Source organism: Triturus cristatus, chromosome 6 (genome assembly GCF_964204655.1).
Source record: "Triturus cristatus chromosome 6, aTriCri1.1, whole genome shotgun sequence".
NCBI classification, from domain to species: domain Eukaryota; kingdom Metazoa; phylum Chordata; class Amphibia; order Caudata; family Salamandridae; genus Triturus; species Triturus cristatus.
In genome coordinates this window covers 1136628598-1136650213 of record NC_140589.1, presented here as the reverse complement: position 1 = coordinate 1136650213, position 21616 = coordinate 1136628598, and the positions used below count along the sequence as shown (strand labels likewise).

Here is a 21616-nt window from a genome sequence, read left to right as displayed (position 1 = left end):
GACAAGCCAAGTTTACGGAGGGGGAGGAGGACAGAGCCCCGAAAGCCGCTGAATGGCGGCATCCGCATGGGTGTTAAACAAAAGCACCCCATCAAAGGGCAGGTCAACGAGACGCTCCCTCACATTCTCAGGGAAAACGCTATCCCTCAGCCAAGCATGGCGACGGAGAGCTACTGAATTTGCCATTGTACGGCCGAGAGCATCAGAAACATCCAGGGCCGAACGAAGAATAAACGCGGGCAACTCCCGGCCATCCATCACATGGAGCCGCAGATCAGCGTAGACACCTTCTTGAGCGGCAGAAGACAGAATGGACTCCACAGAATCCCACAAGCTGGAAGTAGCCCTGGCCAACACACAAAGCGTATTGAGCGCTTGCAAAGCAGCACTAGAGGAAGCGAAGAGATTACGCCCCCATGAATCTAACCATCGGGCCTCCCGTGACGGAGGAAACAAAACCAAAGGTAAGGAAGGAAAAGTAGTTTGCAGAAGAGGGCCCTGGGTAGAAGGGTGGAAAGAAAGGCAGACTGGGTCGTGCGGAGCAGGGCGGTGGAGGAGCGACTGGGGCACCGGATCCCCTGTGGCAGGACGCCCACAGGTCCCCCAGAAGAGAATTATGGAGTGAAGCTTAGAAGGGAAGAAGCAGCTCCTGTCCACCAGAGCCCTGATGGAGAACCTCCAGCAAGTGGTCCGTAAGGAATGGGGTGGCAGGGTCGCCCATGTGCAAAATGCCAGCGGCCGTGGAAATGGCCCGGGCAAAAGCCGCACACGCCTCCGTAGGGCGTCGTGGGGGGGAAAGCAATTCCTCCGTGGGCAACGGCTGCAAACTAAGCCGGCTATCCCCAAATCCAGCCGGAGGAAGAAATGGCCAGCCCCGGAATGGTGGAAGATTCACGGACGAGTGGGGGACCTGAGGTGCCTCTGGGGAAGGCTGTGCTTGCTGTTCCCACCAATACTCCTTCATTCATGCTACACGAGGAGCTTGGTTTGGAATATATTCCAGACCTTTTTGCACTGGCACCCATTACCCGTTAGTTCAGAATTTGGTCTAGCCCTGCCCTCGTTCTAAATAAGTTAGTGATTGAGGATTGTAAAGCACTTGAGCGGGCTTTATGTATCCCGTGGTTAAGATATGTTAAAGAAATGTTGTTGAACGTGCACTGTATGGATCTATTTATCAACCCTAGACCTCTATGACTCAGGGAAATAGAGCTTATAAAAAATCTACTCTTTCATCGTTCCATATTGACAAGGTTTAGGTTTAATACCAGTCATTAGTTTTTAGTTACTCCCAAGGGTTATTTTAAGCAAGGAGACCTTAAACCTTGTCCTTGTGACAGGTTTTCAGATCAAAACATGATGCACCTTTATTCTTTTGTGACTTTTACTGTAACTTGAGGAATACATTTATACCTCCTTTTGTTAGAATAATCACTTTGCCCAAGTAAGACCTGCCATGTTGTTTCTACAACTACTTGCTTTGCCACTGGTGTGTTCTGGGGTCGCAAATTTCCCTTGTGGAGCCATAAGACTTCGGAAAAAGTTATTTATTGACTGGGTGTTTAACAGTTTTGGCCAAAATTTAAAGTGTTTAGCTCGCCCTGATTATTTTCGGATAGCATAAGGGACCTATTTTGAAGGTTTTTGATGTCAGTTTGTCAGTCAGGATTTTTATATTGTCTTTCTTAATTATGTTCTCCACTGAGTATTATCATGCATCTTTTACACATAATTTAATGGTATGCTGGTATTTATGTAAGAGTTTTGAGCATATGTTTTTAATATCATTAATATATGCACTCTGAAATGTTATCTTGGCACTTTTATGGTCTTTTTTCACCAAAATAAAGAATTATTGAACTGAACTGATTAGAACTACAACCAGGGCAGTAACCCCGGGGACAGAGGTGGTTCAGCACCAAAGTATGAGGAGAGCAGCTGCCCAGGAGCAGAGGCTTGTGTTTGGCCAGGAGCAGACACAGTCACCATCTGTGAAGTGAAATACATGGACTAGACGTGCTTATTCCGAGACTAAATATCAGAAGCACCATACATCCAAAAACAACAGTCCTAATCACACGTGGGTAAAGCATTTAATCACATCAGATTTGAAAGACCTGCAGGGTGATATGCACCGGAAAAAAATTAATTAATAACTCTGAAAGAGTCAATGGTCATACTTAAAACATGGGGCAGGATATTGGAGCACTAAACCACTGGGTGAAATAAAGACTCAATCTAGAGATTCCAGAGATTTGAATCCTGTGCATCTATTGCCAATTTTTATTTCAAGGTAAAGTTTCTGGAAAACAATGCCAAAGTTGGTTAAGTCTGTTATTCTACAATTGCCCTGCAACTAAAAAGCAGCTCTGTGATATATCAAAGTGTCAGGCACCCACGTTTTCCACAGAAGCAGATTGGTGCTAAGTTCCAATTTCCACCCCAATAGTGTATATGCTCCAGAGTCTTCTAAAAAGTGAATCAGCAACACAAATTGGATGTCGGGTTTGGGGGGGGGGGGGGGGGGGGGGGGGGGGGAGAGACAGCAAATGGGATAAAGAAGAGACTGCTCTTGTCTTCGGATGGTTCTCCTCTATAGTTGAATACATTATCTTGTCCTGTCTTTTGATCAATTGGTATTTCCAGAGCACACACTGTTGCCCCTAGGGGCATCTGGGCACAGAGGTGCCCTGTCTTCGTCTAAAAGACAAGTCTTGAGCTTCTTTCTGAATTTCGCCAGGGAAGAAGTTGTTCAGAGGTGGAGGGGTAGGGGGGCTAGGGGGTTCCAGGTCTTAGCAGTGATGTAGGAGAAGGAACGGCCCTCGTTGCAGCACCTCGTTCATCATCTCCTTGTGTTTGCTTTGTTCGTCCTAAGTTGGCAGGGTATGCCCAGACGTGGGTCCCTTGCTCACTTTGCCACTAGATTCAAGCTAACCTGGCTGATGAGGGGTGTTACCCTGAAACCAGTTCCAGGATGCTGGTTTCCGATTCAGGAAAGACCTGGTTTGGCAGTTCGGGCTGGACTGTTCCCATGAGGCACAGGGTCAAGACTAATTTGCATTTGCATTCTGAGTGGCGAAGTGAGCTAAAGAATGATGATGGACTCAACGCAGATATGTGACCGGGGGTGAGTGTTTGAAAAGTTTCAGCACTCCGTCCATTATCTCCTGGTGTTTGCTTTGTTCACCCTTTGAGACAGCCCTTGACCAGAAGTTTAAACTGTCCACTGAACACATGCTCGGAGCTCAGGAGATGCTGATTGAGCAAAAAATTAAACCTGGACTCAAAATCTAGAAGAAAGGTGGGAGAGAAGGGAGGGGAAAACAATGAGGAGTGTTGGCTCGACAAAATGTGGAATGACCAGCACAACGCTGAAGAGATTCACAGTGTACACTCTGGAGAAGTGGTCAGTTGAAGCGTGCATTAGTGAACTTCAGCACTCAAGACATTCAATGGATCAGCTTTGTGAGATGTTGCTCCTGAAGCTTGTGACCTCTTAGAGGATAGCCGGCAGTCAATTTGGAAGATCACTTTGTATCTTTTTTTCCAAAACCCTATTCATTGTTGACCTAAAACACCCTTAGAGAATAATGCAGCTATACTATTTTTTTCATTTCTGACACAGAGTACTCTTATTTTTGTTAAGTTAATTGCCGTCATTGAGTTGCTGACCCACTCCATTGTTGTTCTTTTTTTAAGTCTGGGTAAGGCAGTAATATTAGTTTATAGACTCATGCTGGCCTCAAACTTAATTTTTTTAAGACTATCTTTTAAACAATTATCATATTCTTGTCACTCGAGGGCGCTTCCCGCTCGGGTTAGCGTTCCAGTTTCGTGACTCCTCCCACTCCCTCCCTTCATAAGCCGGATGCTGCGTTCGCGCCGGTAATTGTATTGCACTGTTGCTGCTTACGTTGCGGGGGGCATAAGTGTGCTGTGACATCTTAGAATTTTAAAAAATAACTTTATTTTCGCTATCGGTGGCATTCTGCTTATTTTACTGTCTGTTTGAGCAAAAAGTGTTTAAATGTAATTTTCAATTATGTATGCACTGAAGTTAGCTTTTGGCTCGTGCTCACCGTTTTTAACTCTGCATTCAGAAACGCTTGTCACTCGAGGGCGCTTCCCGCTCGGGTTAGCGTTCCAGTTTCGTGACTCCTCCCACTCCCTCCCTTCATAAGTTGGATGCTGAGTTCGCGCAGCGGACGCGCGCAGCAGGCGCGCCGGCGGCGCGCCAAAGGCAAGCCCGTCTGCGCCCGTCCACGCCAAGGACGCGCAAGGGCCGGGCCATGCTGGTGGTGTGCTTGGGGAGATGTCAGAAGGCAAGAGGTACAGTAAAGCTCAATTGCTGGCCCTGAACACGCCTTGCCGCAAGGGATGTAGGAATTGGGCGGTGGCCCAGGACACTACTTTGTACTGCCCCGCCTGTAGTTTCCGCCTTGGCCCACTGGGAGGTTCTCTTACTAGTCATCATGATCATGGAAATACTATTCAGGCAGCTCTCATTAATGCTCGGTCTCTGGTTAAACATGCCCCTGATATATATGAATTGCTTTCTGATTCTGGCCTGGATCTTTTATTCATCACCGAGACTTGGCTGAATGAGTCGTGTGCCCCTACAATCGAACTTTCTATCCCGCCTGGGTTCAAAATTGCCAGACTCGATAGATCGTCTGGGAGAGGTGGTGGTATCGCCGTAGTTCTCAGAGACACATGGTCATTTTCTTGTGAAGCCTCGGTGGGGTTGGTAGATGCGGAGGCCCTAGATTTTTCTATTGCTTTGTCCCCCCATTTTACCTTGGGCGGTACTTTGGTCTATCGGCCCCCGGGCTCCCTTGGCGGCTTTCTCAAGACCTTGGATGAGGTTATTATCCCGCGCGCCCTGCGTTTCCCAAGGTTTCTTTTCCTTGGGGATTTCAACATACATCTCGATTGCCCGGATGCGCCGGGTTCCAGGGAGTTAAATGATCTGTGCGCCCTGGCTCATCTGACTCAATGGATTAAATCTCCGACCCACCATGGGGGGCATCTGATTGATCTGATAGAATTTTGAGATATCTACTCCAGACCATCTTCCGGTCTCATGGTCGGACCACTATCTGGTCCATTTTTCTTGGTCTATTGGCAAATTCTCACCCAGTGTTCGCCCTGTCCATAACGTACAGTTTCGCAGGATTGATATTCCGGCCCTTGCAAAGACATTGGCTCGGTCGGAACCTTCACCTTCTTGCAGCCTGGAGACTGAATGTGCTGACCTCACTTCATGGATCGCTCATAGCGTGGAATCGGTCTTTAAAGCCCCACGCGTGTGCAGGCCTAGGGCCATTCCCCCCAAACCTTGGTACTCACCCTCACTTAGAGCTCTTAAACTGTCCTGCAAGTCATTGGAGCGCATTTGGCGCCGGGACTACTGTCCTCTTGCCAAGGCGACTTTGCGGAAGGCCCAACACGATTATTACACAGCTATTAGCGCAGCCAAGAGTAGCTTCTTTGTTGCCCGTATTGCCAATGCCAAGAACAACAGCAAAGAGATCTTCTCGATCGTTAAAAGTTTTCTATCCCCTGCCGCAGAACAAACTCACCTTCCAGCCTCTTTAGAGCGTTGTGAGGAACTGTCATCTTTTTTTATCGAAAAAATTCAAGTGATCCAGGATAGTCTTGCTTGGGATTCTTCCCCGCTGACTGATCCCTCTTCTCTGCCAACTTCCCAGATCGATTCCTCCTCTTTTTCCATGTTTTCGCATGTTGAGGAATGTGACACATTGGCTATTCTAAAATCTCTCAAATCAGGGTCCCCTTACGACCCCGCTCCGGCAAGAGTGCTTGCTGGTATTGCTGAGGTGATCTCTCTGAAGGTCAACAGAATTATTCATCTTTCTCTGCAGACTTCCATGGTTCCCATTAGTTGGAAGCAGGCCAAACTCCTTCCTCTCCAAAAAAAACCCTCACTTGACCCTGCAATTCCTACTAGCTATCGCCCTATTTCTCTTCTCCCCGCCATGGCTAAAATTTGTGAGAAGGTTGTTTTTCGGCAACTGGAAGCCTTTGTGGAATCCTCCAGCTTAATACACCCGGCGCAGTCTGGTTTTAGGTCTGCCTACAGTACCGAAACTGCGCTGGTGCCTTGATGCGGGCGGCAGAGCAACTTTGGTGCTTCTCGATCTCTCTGCCGCCTTCGATACGGTCCCCCATCAGCTCCTTCTCTCTCGCCTGGTTAACATTGGTGTCGGTGGCCAGGTGTGGAATCGGTTAAAATATTTTTTAGAGGATCGGACTCAGCAGGTGTGGATGCCGCCTTTCTCTTCGACGGTGAGGAAGGTGGCTACTGGCGTTCCGCAGGGATCTACCCTGAGCCCCCTGCTTTTTAATATCTATCTTACTCCTTTGATTTTTTTGGCAGAAGAACTTGGTGCAAAAATAATGGCCTACGCGGATGATACTCAACTTCTTTTTACTTGGAAGGATTCTGATTTGTCCACCGCGTCCGCCCAGAACTGCCTTTCGGCTGTTTTTAAGTGGCTGGCCGCTGCGCATTTAAAATGTAATGAGGACAAGTCTGAAGTTCTTCTGTATGGACAATTTCCCCCTGATTTTAGATAATCTCTATGGCCTTCTAATCTCCCACGCCCGCACTCTGTGGGCTCTCCCGCAAATAATCTTGGGATCTGGTTCTCGGAGGACTTACGGTTTACTTATCAAATCAATAAACTGGTTGGCCAGTGTTTTGGCACTCTCAAGGTACTGAGAAGATTTCTCCCGCTGCTACCTCAGTCAGCCAAGGAAACTGTGATTCGTGCCCTTATTCTTTCTCGGCTTGACTATGCCAATGCTCTGTATTTGGGTACCCCAAGATACCTAATTAACAAATTACAGACTATTCAGAATGCCGCGGCTAGACTCCTGTTTAACATCCCAGGACGGTCGAACGTCAAAAAACATCTCTGTGACTTACACTGGCTGCCAGTCCTCCAAAGAGTGCAATTCAAATCCCTGATTTTGGCCCATCGGGCTTTGCATCATACTGGTCCTCTCTACATTCAAAAGCGGTTCGCCTTCTATACTCCTAACAGACTGTTGCGCTCCGCCACCTTGCGCCTAGTGACGGTATCACGCTTCCATAGTGCCCGTCTGGGTGGCCAATCTTTCTCAGTGAAAACAGCCATGGCCTGGAATGCCTTACCTCTGAAGCTGCGTGTCATCCAAGACCTAAGGCTTTTTAAAAAGCAACTGAAAACTTTTCTTTTCTCTGGGGCACTCTAATGTTCTCTCCTCGAGGTTCTGCATGCAGCATTCGCGCCAGGACACTTTTTAAGTATTAGTGCGCGTTATAAGTATTATATAACATAACATATGCCAGACAGACAAACTGTACTAATTAAGGTTGTGTAATAATTTAACATAACGCACTAACCTTTGCCGGTAAAAGTGAGTGAGAATGAGGTTTTCATCCAGTGACTGAATAGCACAATGTATAACTAGGAAATCTGGGTTCAAGTGACGGCTCCCTAACTTGACCAAATTTTGTGATCCTATGCAAATCACAGTGCCTCCTTTGGATCAATTATCAAATATGAGGCATGTTTAAGGAATTAGTTTAGGTTGTGGCCTTTATAAAAACCAAGATTCACCAGTCTATATTTCAACACACCATAGGTTGCTCATCAAACATTAACAATATTGGCCATATGTATGAAGCACATTACAAACTGTCATCTCTTGGTTCACTCCTGGGAGCACATTGGTGGCGGCAAAAAAGACATGCTGTAAATCTACTTCTTTTAACAGACGTCATTTCAGTGGTCTAATCAAATGTATTAAAGTGATATAAAAGTGTTCAAGAAATCACCTATTTTTAATTTGAAAGAATATTTATCATATTTGTATTTGATGTTTACATTGTCACATTTTCCAGCCAAATCTTTGGATTGATCAGATCATGTTCTGACGCTTAGAGCCAAGTCAACTCCCTTGCTCGGCTCTACCCCTAAATTAGAAGAGTTGCCATGCTCTATGGCGAGTAGTGGCCTTTTGTTGGCTTAAAGCTATTACCTGAAAGCAACTTTTGGGAACTTCTCACCTTTTCTCCATCCACCCCAATTCTAATAGCCTGTATTAATGGCTTGTGTTGGCAGTTCAAGACTTATCAAGACTGCCACCTAATAGTAAATAGAAATATTTATTTCAGTCGCTGAAAAGGAGCTCTGTTTTTTGTACACTTAATTCACCAACTTGATTGTTACAGCAAGAATATATGCTTTCCCAGTAAAAGGAAATAAACTAAAAAGAATCTATAACTTGCACCTGAATTTAGATGAAAGCACCAGAACGAATTCAAAACTCCAAATGCATGAAAGTAATGAGAAATAGTATAACATTTTCAAAGCCCTTCTCAACAAGAGGCATCTGAAATACGTTCAAATACAATATTTGGTTTGGCTCCAGTAGCAGGTTAAAAAATAAAGAAAACAATCATTTCAAAAGGAAACAGCCACTGCAAAATATGACAAAATCTAAGAAGAGAGATTGTAAAAAATAGGGGGAGAGATTTACAGAGATAAAGCTAGAGAAAGATAATAAAATGGATAGAATGCAACTGAAAAGTTATGTAAATTTTGGAGGGAAGAGGAGGGGTAACTCATTAAGATTTATCCTTCTCAAAAACACATACTATTGAGGTTTGAATGACACCTCCACATTGGAAAATAAACAATGTTTCAAAGCATAGGTCATAGAAAATATTATTACTGAAAATGTACAGTAATAAAATTACCTTAAGCAGACCTCTATGGAAGAAGGTTAACCCTTTGTATAACAAAGCAATTGGTTGATTTCTGTGAAGTTCTAAGGAGCTCTGGAAGTCTTCGTGTGCAGTTGAATAGTCCTATATTTTCACAAAGGAATTAAAAAAACAGAAGTGATGGGTTTTGGGAAAGCATATTAAAGTAGAAATTGAGATGCAAATACATGATATGCAAATATTATTTTATCCCAAAAAACACAAGTAACCTTCAAAATCAGCATTTAAATAAAGTGAACAGAATCATACACCTTTACTAAAAACAATCAAGAAGAACAGTTTGGGGTTCTTACATTCTCACCAAGAACACATAATTCTGCATTTAAAAAGTACATCTGGAATTCGGTTTTGTTTTAACCTCTAGCACTGATGCAAGGGGGGCATCGTGCTGTCATGTTTGACAAGCACTGGCAAAGAAAATAGGTTCCGTCCTTAGAATGAGAGTGGAGTGTCAAGCTACTAGCTTTGGCAATGCTTGTTTGCAAGACATTTGTTAAATGGGGAAGAAAGCCCAGCTCACTGGCATAGAGCTGGGCATGGAATGAGAGTCCCTAGTGGGCCATTTTTGGTAAGTAGAACTGGCGCAGCGGGATGAATCGAAAGCCAGGTAAAGGCGCCTGATGCCGACGCTCACCAGACCCCAGAAAAGGTGTTGGTTGATATAGACAGCAGGACCGTGACCATGGAAGTCGGAATCCGCTAAGGAGGGTGTAACAACTCACCTGTCAAACCAACTAGCCTTGAAAATGGATGGCACTGGAGTGTCTGCCCAATACCTGGCCGTCGCCTGCACGGAGTGCCGCGGGGGCTAAGCCGCGACGGGTAGGAGGGCCACTGCGGTGCCAACGGAAGACCGGGGCGAGAGCCCGGGTGGAGCCACCGCAGGTGCTGGTCTCAATGGTAGTAGCAAAAATTCAAACGAGAACTTTGAAGGCCTAAGAGGATAAGGGTTCCATGTGAACAGCAGTTGAAGATGGGTCAGTCGGTCCTAAGAGATGGGTGATCGCCGTTCATAAGGGACAGGCGATGGCCTTCGTTGCCCTCGATGATTAAAAGGGAGTCGGGTTCAGATCCCTGAACCTGGAGTTGAAGAGACGGGCGCCCTTGCAGCATACAGTGCGGTAACGTAAACGATCCCAGAGAAGATGGCAGGAGCCCCGGGGAGATTTCTCTTCTCTTTGTGAAGGGCAGGGCTCCCTGGAATGGGTTTGCCCCGAGAGAGGGGCCTGAGCCTTAGAAAGCGTTGGGATTTCGGCGGCGGCCGGTGAGCTCTCGCTGGTCCTTGAAAATCTGGGCTAGATGGTTTAAATCTCCCCCCAGGCCATACCCATATCAACAGCAGGTCTCCAAGGTGAACAGCCTCTAGCATGTAGGAACAATGTAGGTAAGCGAAGTCGGCAAGTCAGAGCCATAACTTCGGGACAAAGATTGGCTCCACGGGCTGGGACGAGAAGCGGGCTGGTTACGTGCCCCCTCCCCGGGGGCACAAGCTGGAGTTCTGCCCCGGACCGCACCTAAAAACTGACTTAAAACTGGTGCGGACCAGGGGAATCCGACTGTTTAATTAAAACAAAGCATCGTGAAGGCCAGAAGGGAGTGTTTAGGCGATGTAATTTTTGCCCAATGCTCTCAATGTGAAGAAATTCAATCAAGCATGGGTAAAAGGCTGGAGTAACTAGGACTCTCTTAAGGTATCCAAATGCCTCTTCATCCAATTAGTGACAAGCATGAATGGATGAACGAGATTCCCACTGTCACTACTATCTAGCGAAACCACAGCAAAGGGAACGGGCTTGTCAGAATCAGTGGGGAAAGAAGTCCTTTTGAGCTTGACTCTAGTCTTGCACTGTGAAGAGACATAAGAGGTGTAGGATAAGTGGGAGGCCCTCAGGTGAACTACCACTGCTCTTATTGTTTTTTCACTTATCCGGTGAGGCGGGGGAGACGAGCCCCGTGGGGCTCTCGCTTCTGGCTCAGCGGCCATCTGGCGCTCCGGGGACAGTGGCAGGTGGGAAGTATGACTGGGGCGGTACACCTGTCAAACGATAACGAAGAAGCAGAAGGTCAAAAGCTCGCTTGATCTCTATTTTCAGTATGAATACAGACTGTGAAAGTGGGGCCTCACGATCCTTCTAACTTTTTGGATTTCAAGCAGGAGGTATCAGAAAAGTTACCACAGGGATAACTGGCTAGTGGTGGCCAATCGTTCATAGCAACATCGCTTTTTGATCCTTCGATGTCGGCTCTTCCTGTCATTGTGAAGTAGAATTCCCCAAGCGTTGGATTGTCACCTCCCTAATAGGGATTGTGCGCTGGGTTTAGACCGTAGTGAGACAGATTAGTTTTACCTTACTGATGATATGTTGCTGCAGTAGTAACCCTGCTCAGTACGAGAGTATCCGCAGGTTCAGACATTTGTTGTATGTGCTTGGCTGAGAAGCCAATGGGGCAAACCTACCATCTGGGGGATTATGACTGAACACTTCTAAGTCAGAATCCCCCCTAAACCATAATGATAACACAGTGCAGTGGAGCCTTGGTTGGCCGGGATGGCCAGCCTCTTGGGGCTGGTGCGTAGAGCTGTTCGCTTGGAGACCGGAGCGCAGAAGGAAGGGGGCCGCCTCCATCACCCTTAGTGCACCACATGTTCGTGGGGCACCTGGTGCTAAATCATTCGTAGACTACCTGATTCTGGGTCAGGGATACATATGTAGCAGAGCAGCTACCTCACTGCGATCTATTCAAAGTCATCCTCTGAGCCAAGCTTTTGTCTGCGTCCATAGGAGCCTGCGGGCACCCCTCCACCGCACCCAAGATGGGCCCCTTGCTTCCAGGCCGGTGGGAGGGACGCTGGGGAGAACACGGGCCTGCAGGTGGCTGCCGCCACCACGTGCCGGCCGGCACGGGGGACCTCCCCCTCTTGCCCAGCACCACCGGGTGCAGGGTAAGGGGCACAATCTCTGGCAAGTCAGCAGGGTGACCAGATGGCAGGGCCGGGATCATCCCCCTCATTCACTGCTCCCGCACAAGTCGCTGAGAGGCGAGCAGCCCCGGGAAAGGGGCTTCCAGAGCAGAGGCCTTGGAGCGCCTGGCCACCCTCACCATCGTCAGACTGCTGTGCGACTGGGTTCGTTTGTCCCAGGACATCGGGTCGCTGGGTTGTCCCGGGCCATCTGGTCACCTGGCAGAATGTGCGACCAGATGGCCAGACGGGCTAGCTCCAAATTTTATCCTCCCCTGGGATTCTGTAAGCCCCCACTATGTGGGGGCCTAATAGTCGAGGAAAAGGGGCTCCCCGGGCAGGATGATTGGCTGGGCTTAACCCTCCTTGGCTCCTGCCCCTGGGCTCCAGGAGGGTGGAAGGCACCCACCCGAGTCAGCACCCTGAGCCAAGGTTTGGCAGTGACAGTCACTAACCAGGACAGCACGACTCCAGATCGGGAGGAATCTCTTGCTCCCGGCCCGGTGGCGCCGAGGCAAGGAGCGGAGACCAGCCTTGCGTGAAGGCCCAGCCCCCCAGGGCACCGAGCTGAAGCAGGGGCCCGGGAGAGCTCAGAGAAGCTCTCAGCAGAAGACGCCTGGGCCCGGTCTGGAATGGCAGTGACGGTCGATGTCCCGAAACACCCAAGAGGTGCGGTCTCCAGGCCTGGCGCAGGACTCACCCTTCTCCTAAGGGCGAGCAGGGCCTGGAAAAGGGGAAGCAGCAGGACCAGGAAACAGCCCTCTCCCCAGCCTCTCCGGCAGAGAAGGAGGCTGTGGTTGCGCCCTTCGGCCAGAGTTCCGGCGGGGCCCAGGCTCAGTGCCGCCAAGCGTGTTGGGGGAATTGGGCTCTGCGGCCACGGGCAGGGTGGCCTGTGCCCGGGGAAGGCCCAGACTGGACTCTGGTCAAACAGGCAAGGTTGGGCCTATGTGGTACCTTTGGGCAGCTTGGTTGGAAACAACCGACCATGGCCCCGGTGAGGGTTTCAGAGCCTTAGAGCAGACAGGACTAAACAGAGATGGGCAAGGTCAGGGCGCCCGCAGGCCCTGGCCTGCCAGCCCACCAGGGACCCGGCCCGCAGTATTGGAGTGGGGATTCTGCACCTGCGTGGCTTGGTTCAGAGGATTAGAAGGGTGCCCTGGGGGGCCCCCGCTGGGCCTTAGGCTGTGTACCTCAATCGGGGGTCCCACTAACCGCGTCCCACTTTGCAAGGGGCCCGGGAAAACTCCCCCGGCCTGGCTGGTCTGGAAGCAGAGAGCGGGGCCTGGGCTCTGGCAGGCCCTAGGGTGCATCCATCCGGCCCATGGAGCCACTCCCCTGCTTGTGGATTAATTTGATCATAAGGCGATTAAAGAACAAGTTGCTTACTTCTGTAACGTACATTCAGGTAGAGACTATCTAGCTGTAAATTACTCACCTTTTGAATATTCACCAGGTGTCATACTGGAACTGGAAGCTGTTCAACAGTACCTCTGTGTGCCGGAATGTGATGCATTTTGGCTCCGCACTGAGAACATTCCACTCTGAAAAAGACATGCTGAGCCTATATAGGCGCCACTCCAGCGTAATGATGTCAGTTGCTTTCGAGACTGTACACGCCACTCCAGACACATAGGCACAGAAGTAAATTGGTAGATAGAGTGTGCAGATTACTAGACTTGGGATCTTATTAACAGATCAACTCCAATCAAAGAAGGGGAAGGATGAGAGGGTTGGTGAGGAATCTGTTGCTAGATAGAGTCTCTAGCAGTAAGTAAGTTGTTCTAGTGATAGACGCTATTTAAAATATATACGTACAACATTGCCACTATTGTGCAGGATTTGGCATTTCGGTTGTCTCTTACGCAGATGACACCCAGCTGATTGTCTCTCTGTCTATTGGCCCCAACCAAGGAAACCAACAATTGGTCCCCTGCTTGAACAAAGTGTCCCACTGGATGTCGAACTGCTGCCTTAAGCTAAATGGAGAGAAGACATACCTAATTATACTAGGTAACCTGGCCCTACCCAGACCACTGAGTAGTTAGCCAACCTGTATGGGTAATTCTCCTGACCCTAAACCCGTTATAAAAAATCTAGGTATATGGATTGATAGTACCCTTGCAATGGACTACCAAGCAAATAAACTGTCTGGAATCTGCTTTGGGCTATTAAGAATGATCAAAAAGATACTGGCACTCTTCCCAGAGCAGTAAGAAAAACAGTCATTCAGTCCCTTATAGTCTCGACTATGCAACTCTCTTTACCTAGGCTTACCGAAATATGTTATAAAGAGACTTCAGGTTGTGCAGAATGCAGCAGCAAGGCTCCTGCTAAAAATCCCTTGCTACATCTCCGTAAGACAATCTCTCAATTGACTTAACTGGCTGTTGATCGCGGCAATAATCAAGTTCAAATCCCTATGCATTACACACAGGGCCCTAAATAATAAAGGCACAGTAAAACTTAGGAATCTGATATCTGCCCACGCCCTCACCAGACTTTTAAGGTCCTCTCATCTACACCTTCTCCGCACAACCAGAGTAAAAAGATCAAGATGGAGGGGGAGGGGGGAGATCTTTTGCACACCTGGTACAGACATTATGGAATGAGCTCCCACTTGACCTGAGATCATTGCAAAATGAACTCTCCTTTAGGAAAAAAAATCAGGACCTGGCTGTTCACTAATGGTCTTTGCTCTTACTGCAGCACTCACCAGCGTGGGGAAGCCCTTGGGCAGCCATGCGCTCCACAAATCATAAATACAAATAGAGACTTCTAGTAGCAGATTCCTCACCTTTTCACTAGATACCTATACAGAATTTGGCCTGTGGATGGATTCAAACCAGAAAGTACTGCAGGACCGAGCGGGCAAAATGCCCCTCTCGGCAAAAACACCTATCCAGGCAATAATGCTTCATGAAACTATGGAGGGATGTCCACAAAGTCAACTGGAAAATGTCTAGGACATGGATTCCTCATGCCAACACAGTGGTAGCAGCTTTTACCCAAGTAGAATGAGCATGCAGTCCTTACTGAGGTTGCTTTTTGCCAGTACATAGCAGATCTTAATTCAGACACCGATCCAGCAGGAGATGGTTTTCTTTTGCATTGCCTTTTTTCACTCCACCAAACCCCACGTAGAGCTGATCATCCACCCAGTGGTTTCTTGTACGACTGATGCAAAAGGTCAGTGCTCTCTTGGGGTCCAAGTAGTGAAGTCTCTTCACCTCCTTAGAAGGGTGACGTGGTGCATAGAATGCTGGCAGGGTGATTGTTTGACCAATGCGGAACAGCATCACAATTTTTGCCAGGAAAGATGCCCGTGTCACCAAACTTTTTTGCCTGGGAAGAAGGAAGTACATGGCGGATTGACACAAAGAGCCTGAAGTTCATTTACACACAGAGCTGAGGTGATGGCAATGAGGATGAAAGTATTGATAGTAAGAAGCTGTAAAGGACAGCTGTAAAGCAGCTCGAATGGAGTGCACCTCACATACATCAGAACTAGATTAAGGTCCCATCTGGGCATGATAAAAAGTGAAGGGGGAAACGTGTTGCAGCCCTTTAAAAAAACGCATCACAAACAGTCACAAACAACGGGGGCTGATAAGGCAACCTTAAGAACGCTAAAAGGGCTGAAAGATAAACCTTAACTGTACCCAAAGCAAAGCCTTGCCAGGCAAGAGACAGACCAAATAACAGAATGTCAGATATATTGGCCAGGGGGGGGGTTTTGGGGGGGCGGGGTTTCAGTCTGCCATGTGCTGCTCCAAACCCTCCATTTATCCCAACATTACACAATTTTCATAGAGAGATGCCTAGCTGCCAAGATGACATCAACCACCTAAAGACCTTGCACCAACTTCCAGTGTAGTTGCCATTCGTGATAAAGTAGGCAACAACAGCTGAGCTTGTCCACACTGGTATTCAATGGTCCTGCCAGGTGGTTCACCACCAGGAAAATTCCTTGATGGTCCAACCATTATCAGAGGTGTGAGGCCTCCTGGCACAAGGTGCCTGACCCCATGTCAAACTGTTTGTTGCAGTACCACTTGCCGGTGGTGTCGTCTGTGAGTACCTGGACTAGCCTACCTTTGATGGACAGTAGGAAGGGTCCCAATGCCAAGAGGACGGCTCTCAACTGCAGAAAGTTAATGAGGAGCCAGAAATCTGCCGGAGACCAGAGGCCTCTGATGTCCACCTCTCCCAGAAGGTGAGGAAGGGAGATGGTTCTGCCACTGACCCAATTGCAGTCCAGTAACCACCACCGCAGATCTTTCGCAGACCTCTTCACAACCTGAACTTGGTATGAGAGGTCCCCTTGTTGTTGGGCCCACTGGGACTTCAGATCCCACTGCAGAGCCAGCATATGCCACTTGGCGTGCTCAACCAGCACGATGCAGGAGGCCATCAGTCCTAGCAGCCCTCACTGTAACACAGTACCAAGGCTAAAAGATCAGTTCATAGCCTCCATGTCTTGAAATCTCTTTCCCAGGGGGAAGGCATGAAACCGACCTATGTCCAGAATGCCTCTGATGAAGGGAAGAGTCTGAGAAGTAGTCAGGTGTGACTTTGGCATGTCGATAGTGAACCCAAAAAATGACAGTAGGTTCAGCGTTTTCTGGAGGTGGTTGACAACTGCCTGGGGCGAGACTGCCTTCAACAGCCAGGGTAGGCGAAGACTGGCGCCCCTGACCTTCAAAAGGCATGCTGCTGACACCACTGCCATTACTTTTGTGAATATCTGATGGGTACTGGTGAGACCAAAGGGGATCACAGCTAACTGAAAATGCTCCTCTACTACCATGAACCGTAGGTATCGCCTACGGGCTGGCAAGACGGGAATATGGAAATAGGCACCCTGAAGGTTCAACACCACTATCCAGTCTCAAGTGCTGAGGGCAGACAAGACATGGGCAAGGGTGAGCATTTTGAATCTCCTTCTGGTGGTAGGCTTTGAGAAAGCGTGGATATAGAATGGGGAGGAATCCTTTGTCCTTCTTGAGCACAAGAAAATAGCAGGAGTAACAATTATGCCTTACTTCTGGCAACATCACCATCTCAACAGCCCCTTTGGTCAAAAGGGCTTGCATTTCCTGCTGCAAAATGGAGAGATAGTCTTCCATTAGTCGCTGAGGGTACGGTGGAATGTGCAGCAGAGAAGAGAGAAACAGCAATGCGTAACCCTTGGGAACAATCTGGAAGACTCACCTCTCTGATGAGATCATCTGCGGAACCAGCTTTCTCCCTGACCAGGCGAGTTCCTTCAATGGGCATGTCTATCAAGGAGAACTGGAGGCCATAGTGTCCTGCAATGCTTCAAGTTGATACATTTCAACTACTTACATCACATGTATATGACCCCCCCTGGGCCTGAGCTGCATTGACCCTGCACACTTGGATGCGTGACCACGGTGCAGTGCTCGAGGGACAGATGTTCTGCACCTGGCATGGGGCTGCCCTGAGGTGGTGGAGTGGTGGACCCAGGTGGTGGAGTCGGTAAGAATGGTGACAGGTCGTGGGGTACAGACAAACCCGCTGCATTGTCTACTCAGACATGTTATGAAGCCCAAGAAATGCAAATTGGAGTACAAATTATTACAACTACTCCTGGTCTTAGCTAAGCGCAGGGTGGCGATAACATGGATGGGGAAGTTCCCCCTACACTGGATGAGGGATGTGTGCGAGTGGTATCTAACGGAGGAGGTTCAAATGAAAGCTAGTAGGAGGGATGAGACGCTAGAAGAGGATCTCAGGACTTGGAGGGAGTTTTGGCAAATGTTTTTAAACACTGGGGTGCACTTGAGTGATCAGCGTGACTTGGATGCTAGTGGATGTTCAACTGAATAGGACCCTTGTTGACATTCTGATGTTCTTATGACAAGCTCAGTGCTGTCAGATGACTGGTGAAGCATATAGTGTCCATGTACTATTTTTATAATCTTGCACTTGGTCATGGATCTCACACAACTGTAAACATTTTCCTGACAATCAATGCCTAAATTGGTTTTACTGTTTATAAAAAAACGAAAAATAAAGGTTTTATGAAGAAAAAAAGGAGAACTGAAGGTTGCACTGCATTGTGGCGAATTGCAACACTGGTGCCTACAGCCTGCCCAATGGAATAAGTGGTGTCCAAGCCACAACAAACCGTGAACTTTGCAGCATCACATGACCATTTTGGATCGCCTGAGAAAGGACAGTGCAAAGGTCTCCATGCACACCAAGAAGGACTTGTGCCACCGAATCCCACTAAGTGTGTGAGTATCTTCTCAACATACAACTGGTATTAACAGCTCGGTGGGCAAAGCTGGTAGAAGAAAAGACACGTTTACCAAATGTTTTCACTCGCTTAGATGATCGATGAGGTGGAGTGGTGGGAAATGTGTTGAGATTAGAACCACTAGTGGAAGCCTCCACCATTAGGCTTTCTGGCGCGGGGTGCTGCGAAAGAAAAACTGGGTCACCTGGAGCAGGGTGATGGCGCCTGGCAACTTCTCTAATGACTGGGGGTCAAAGCAAAGTTTGGCCCAAGCCCCCAAAAAAGGATCAGTCAGTGCCTCATTTAAGGAAAGAAGGGGTTCAGAAGATATTTGCCCCAGAAGGAGGACTTTGGTCAAATCATTAGTTTTCACCTCCAAGGTGGGAAGTTGGAGGTCAAGTAATTCTGCCGCTCGACACATTACTATGGTGTAGGAGGTGGATTTTTCTGTGCCTGGACCAGGTGGAGAAAACAGACCTGTCTCCAGAGAGCTATTGAGGCCACTGCTCTCCTGTAGGTCTTCCAACTAAAATCTTGGTAGGACTGAGTGAACGTATCAACTGGGTCAATCAATATGCGAGTAAGTCCAAAAGAGATAATGGAGAGAATATTGTCTTGGCTGTATGCCAAGTGGAGGAAACAGCACTTCAAGTGGATTTGGGCGAGACGTCACCCGAGGTTGGACCTGCGTCAAGTTGGCTTCGGAAAGGACAATCAGGGCAGCGTCTTCAAGCGGTGAAGTCAGCTTTGGTGTCGATGTGCCTGAGCCGGTGTGTCGTGGTGCCAGTAGTGGAGGTGTAATGAGAGCGGAGCAAAGCACGAGCAGAGGGTGCAACTGGCTTCAGAGGCAACACCGGCATCAGTATCCCAGGCGGAAGGCCTCCAGACTCCTTGGTGCCCGGAGGCGAGCAAGAGGGAGTCAGCGAGAGCCCAAAAAACAGGGGCATGCCTACACGTAACTCTTCGATCTGACGCAGGACGGCTGAAGGCCTGGGAAACTCAGCTATTGCCGGAACCAGTTGCAGAATCGGTTCCAAAGTTGGACGATTTCCGGAGCGGAATCAAAAAGGATAGCATTGCCCCCGCATAAGTTCAGGCAAATAGGAGTAGCGTAAGGGAGCGGATTCCCACTCCGACTTCTGTTTTTTTACATGCACTCGAGGACTTGGAGTGTGACAAAGACTGACCTCTGGAGCAGCTCCGATGGCACCAGGAACGCGATCAAGAGCGAAGTTTTGTCCTATTGCACAGTACTCTTTTGCTTGTCGACATAAAGTTGCACTTTGCTTTCTCTGATGGCTTTCGTCTTCATTAATCCACAGTCTCCACAGGCCCTGAAGTTGTGGCTCGACAGCAGGACCACCTGATGGGGATCTTTCACAAACAAGTTGATTCCCTTAGGTAACGCCTTATCTGGTAGAGACTCTCTCTAGCTGCAGATTCCTTACGAATTCTCACCAGGCTTCAAACTATATCCAGACATTTTCAAGCAGTATCACTGCACGCCACAAGGTGGCGTTGTTCGGCTCCGCATTCTCATTGCCTGTGCCAGAAGTGATGTGTGAGGTGCCTGTATAGGCGCCACCCCAGCATGCTGACATCAGTTAGCATTTTGTGACTTTCCACGCTAGAAGTGCGGAGCCACAAGCAACAGTGACAGAGGCTGGTGTGCATGACTAAAAACCTTAGAAGGGTGACCCTACTGTGTAATCAGTTCGCAAAGAAAGGAGGATGGTAGGGTCATAAGGAATCTGAAGCTAGATAAGTCTCTACCAGATAAGGTGTTACCGAAAGGTAAAAAAATGTGTTTGTCTGATAAAGACTTCTAGCCGTAGTTTCCTTACCTTAGTATAGATACCCGAGCAATATCTCCCCGGAGTTAAGTCTGCGGAACAGATTTTAGACCAAAAATTTTAAAAATGACAGTCACAAGGGACTTGACCATCCAGGCAGCAGTGCTTAGTAAAGATGCCCATGTAGCTGCCTGACAGGTGTCCAGGACATGGGCTTCCTGAGTTAATGCAGTGGTCATAGCCTTGGCTCTGGTGGAATGAGCACATAAGCCCTCAAGGGTCTGCTTTTTGGCCAATGAATAGCAGATCTTTATGCAAAGCATTATCCATCGTACAATAGCCCATTTCTGTAAGGCCTTCCCTTTTTTGACTCCTACATACCCTACAAAGAGATGATCGTCAACCCAGAACTTTTTGTGTTGTCAAGGTAAAACGACAATGTTCTTTTTGGGTCTAGGCAGTGCAGTCTCTCCTTTGCTGTAGATGGATGAGGCGAAGCACAGTGATATTTTGGCCTACATGGAAGAGCGTTGCAGCCTTCGGAATGAAGGAGCCAATTGTTTGAAAAACCAGCATATCTAGATAGAAGTTAGTATACAGAGAGCGTGTACAGGAAGCCCACAGTTTGCTGACCCTCCTGGTCGATGTTAATGACCACTATAAAAACAGTTTAGATGGTTTGCAAATGGAGTGGACAGCTGTGCGTGCATTCAGAAAAGTCAGTACCAGATAGAAGTCCCATTGGGGCAATGGTGAATGGCTTGGGACGAAACATATGTTGAAGACCTTAGAGGAACCAAGTCACAACAAGAGACATGAAAAAACGAATGTTGGTCCGGCAACCGCAAAAAACACTAAATTGGCTGATAAATAGGCCTTAACTGTGCCCTGAGCAGAGCCCTGCTGGACCATGAATAGAGCAAACAGTAAAACCTGACTGAGAAGAGTGTGCAGAGAGAGGATGGATGTTCTTGTATGCATACCTTGCCACAAATTTGTCCCAGCAACAGGCATATACTGTTGTGATGAAGAGATGCCTAGCTGCTAAAATGAAATCAGGGACTTCGGGGGAAAGGTTGAAGCTGTCAACTCTCGCCGATAAATCTCCATGCAGAGGGTGAGCAATTTCTATTGAGGGACCTTCCTCTGTTGTTGAAACACAAGGTCCTCCTGAAGAGGCAGCCTCACCGGAGGATCGATCTTCATGCTCAAAAGCTTGGGATACCTGACTCTCGGTGCCCAATCTGGAGTTGCAAGAATGACTTGGGCGTTCTGCTCTTCTTTAGAACTCTGGGCATGAGTGGTATTGGCAGAAAGATGTACAGCAGTCGGGAACTTCACTCAAGATGAAAAGTGTCTCCAAGCAAGAGCTGTCTCGGTAACCAGCACGCAGAACTGCTGACACTGTGCGTTCTCGGCAGTGGCAAACAGATCTAAACAAGGATCTCCCTACTCTAGAAAGAGACCTTGCATCACCTCCGGGTGGAGCCGCCATTCCTGATCCGCTAGGCCTCAACAGCTGAGTTCATCCACCCGGGCTTTCAGAGAGCCTGCCAGGTGTGGAACCACCAGGGAAATGCCATGACATTCCAGCCATATCCAGAGATGCAGGGCCTCTAGGCAAAGGGTCCACAACCCCACCCGAGCCGGTTTGTTGCAGTACCACATGACGGTGGTGTTGTTGGTGAACACCTTCAGCAGCCTTCTCCTTAAAGAAGGAAGCAAGGCTTAAAATGCCAATATGATCACCCGAAGCTCCAGCAAGCTGATGTGATACCCAGATTCCGCAGGAAATCAGCACA

At 48.2% G+C, this 21616-nt stretch overlaps 1 protein-coding gene and 1 pseudogene across 5 annotated transcripts in view; one reads left to right on the top strand and one right to left on the bottom strand.

Annotated features, from left to right (window-relative positions):
- Positions 1-21616, bottom strand: part of TTC13 (tetratricopeptide repeat domain 13) — a 1316170-nt gene that overhangs the window by 923434 nt on the left and 371120 nt on the right. For all 5 annotated transcript variants that reach the window (XM_085612046.1, XM_085612047.1, XM_085612049.1 and 2 more), the window contains exon 8: positions 8771-8881. In XM_085612046.1, coding sequence (XP_085468172.1) covers positions 8771-8881 — 111 coding nt within the window. The remainder of the gene's footprint in view (positions 1-8770; positions 8882-21616) is intronic.
- On the top strand, positions 8541-11568 carry LOC146821099 (28S ribosomal RNA; annotated as a pseudogene).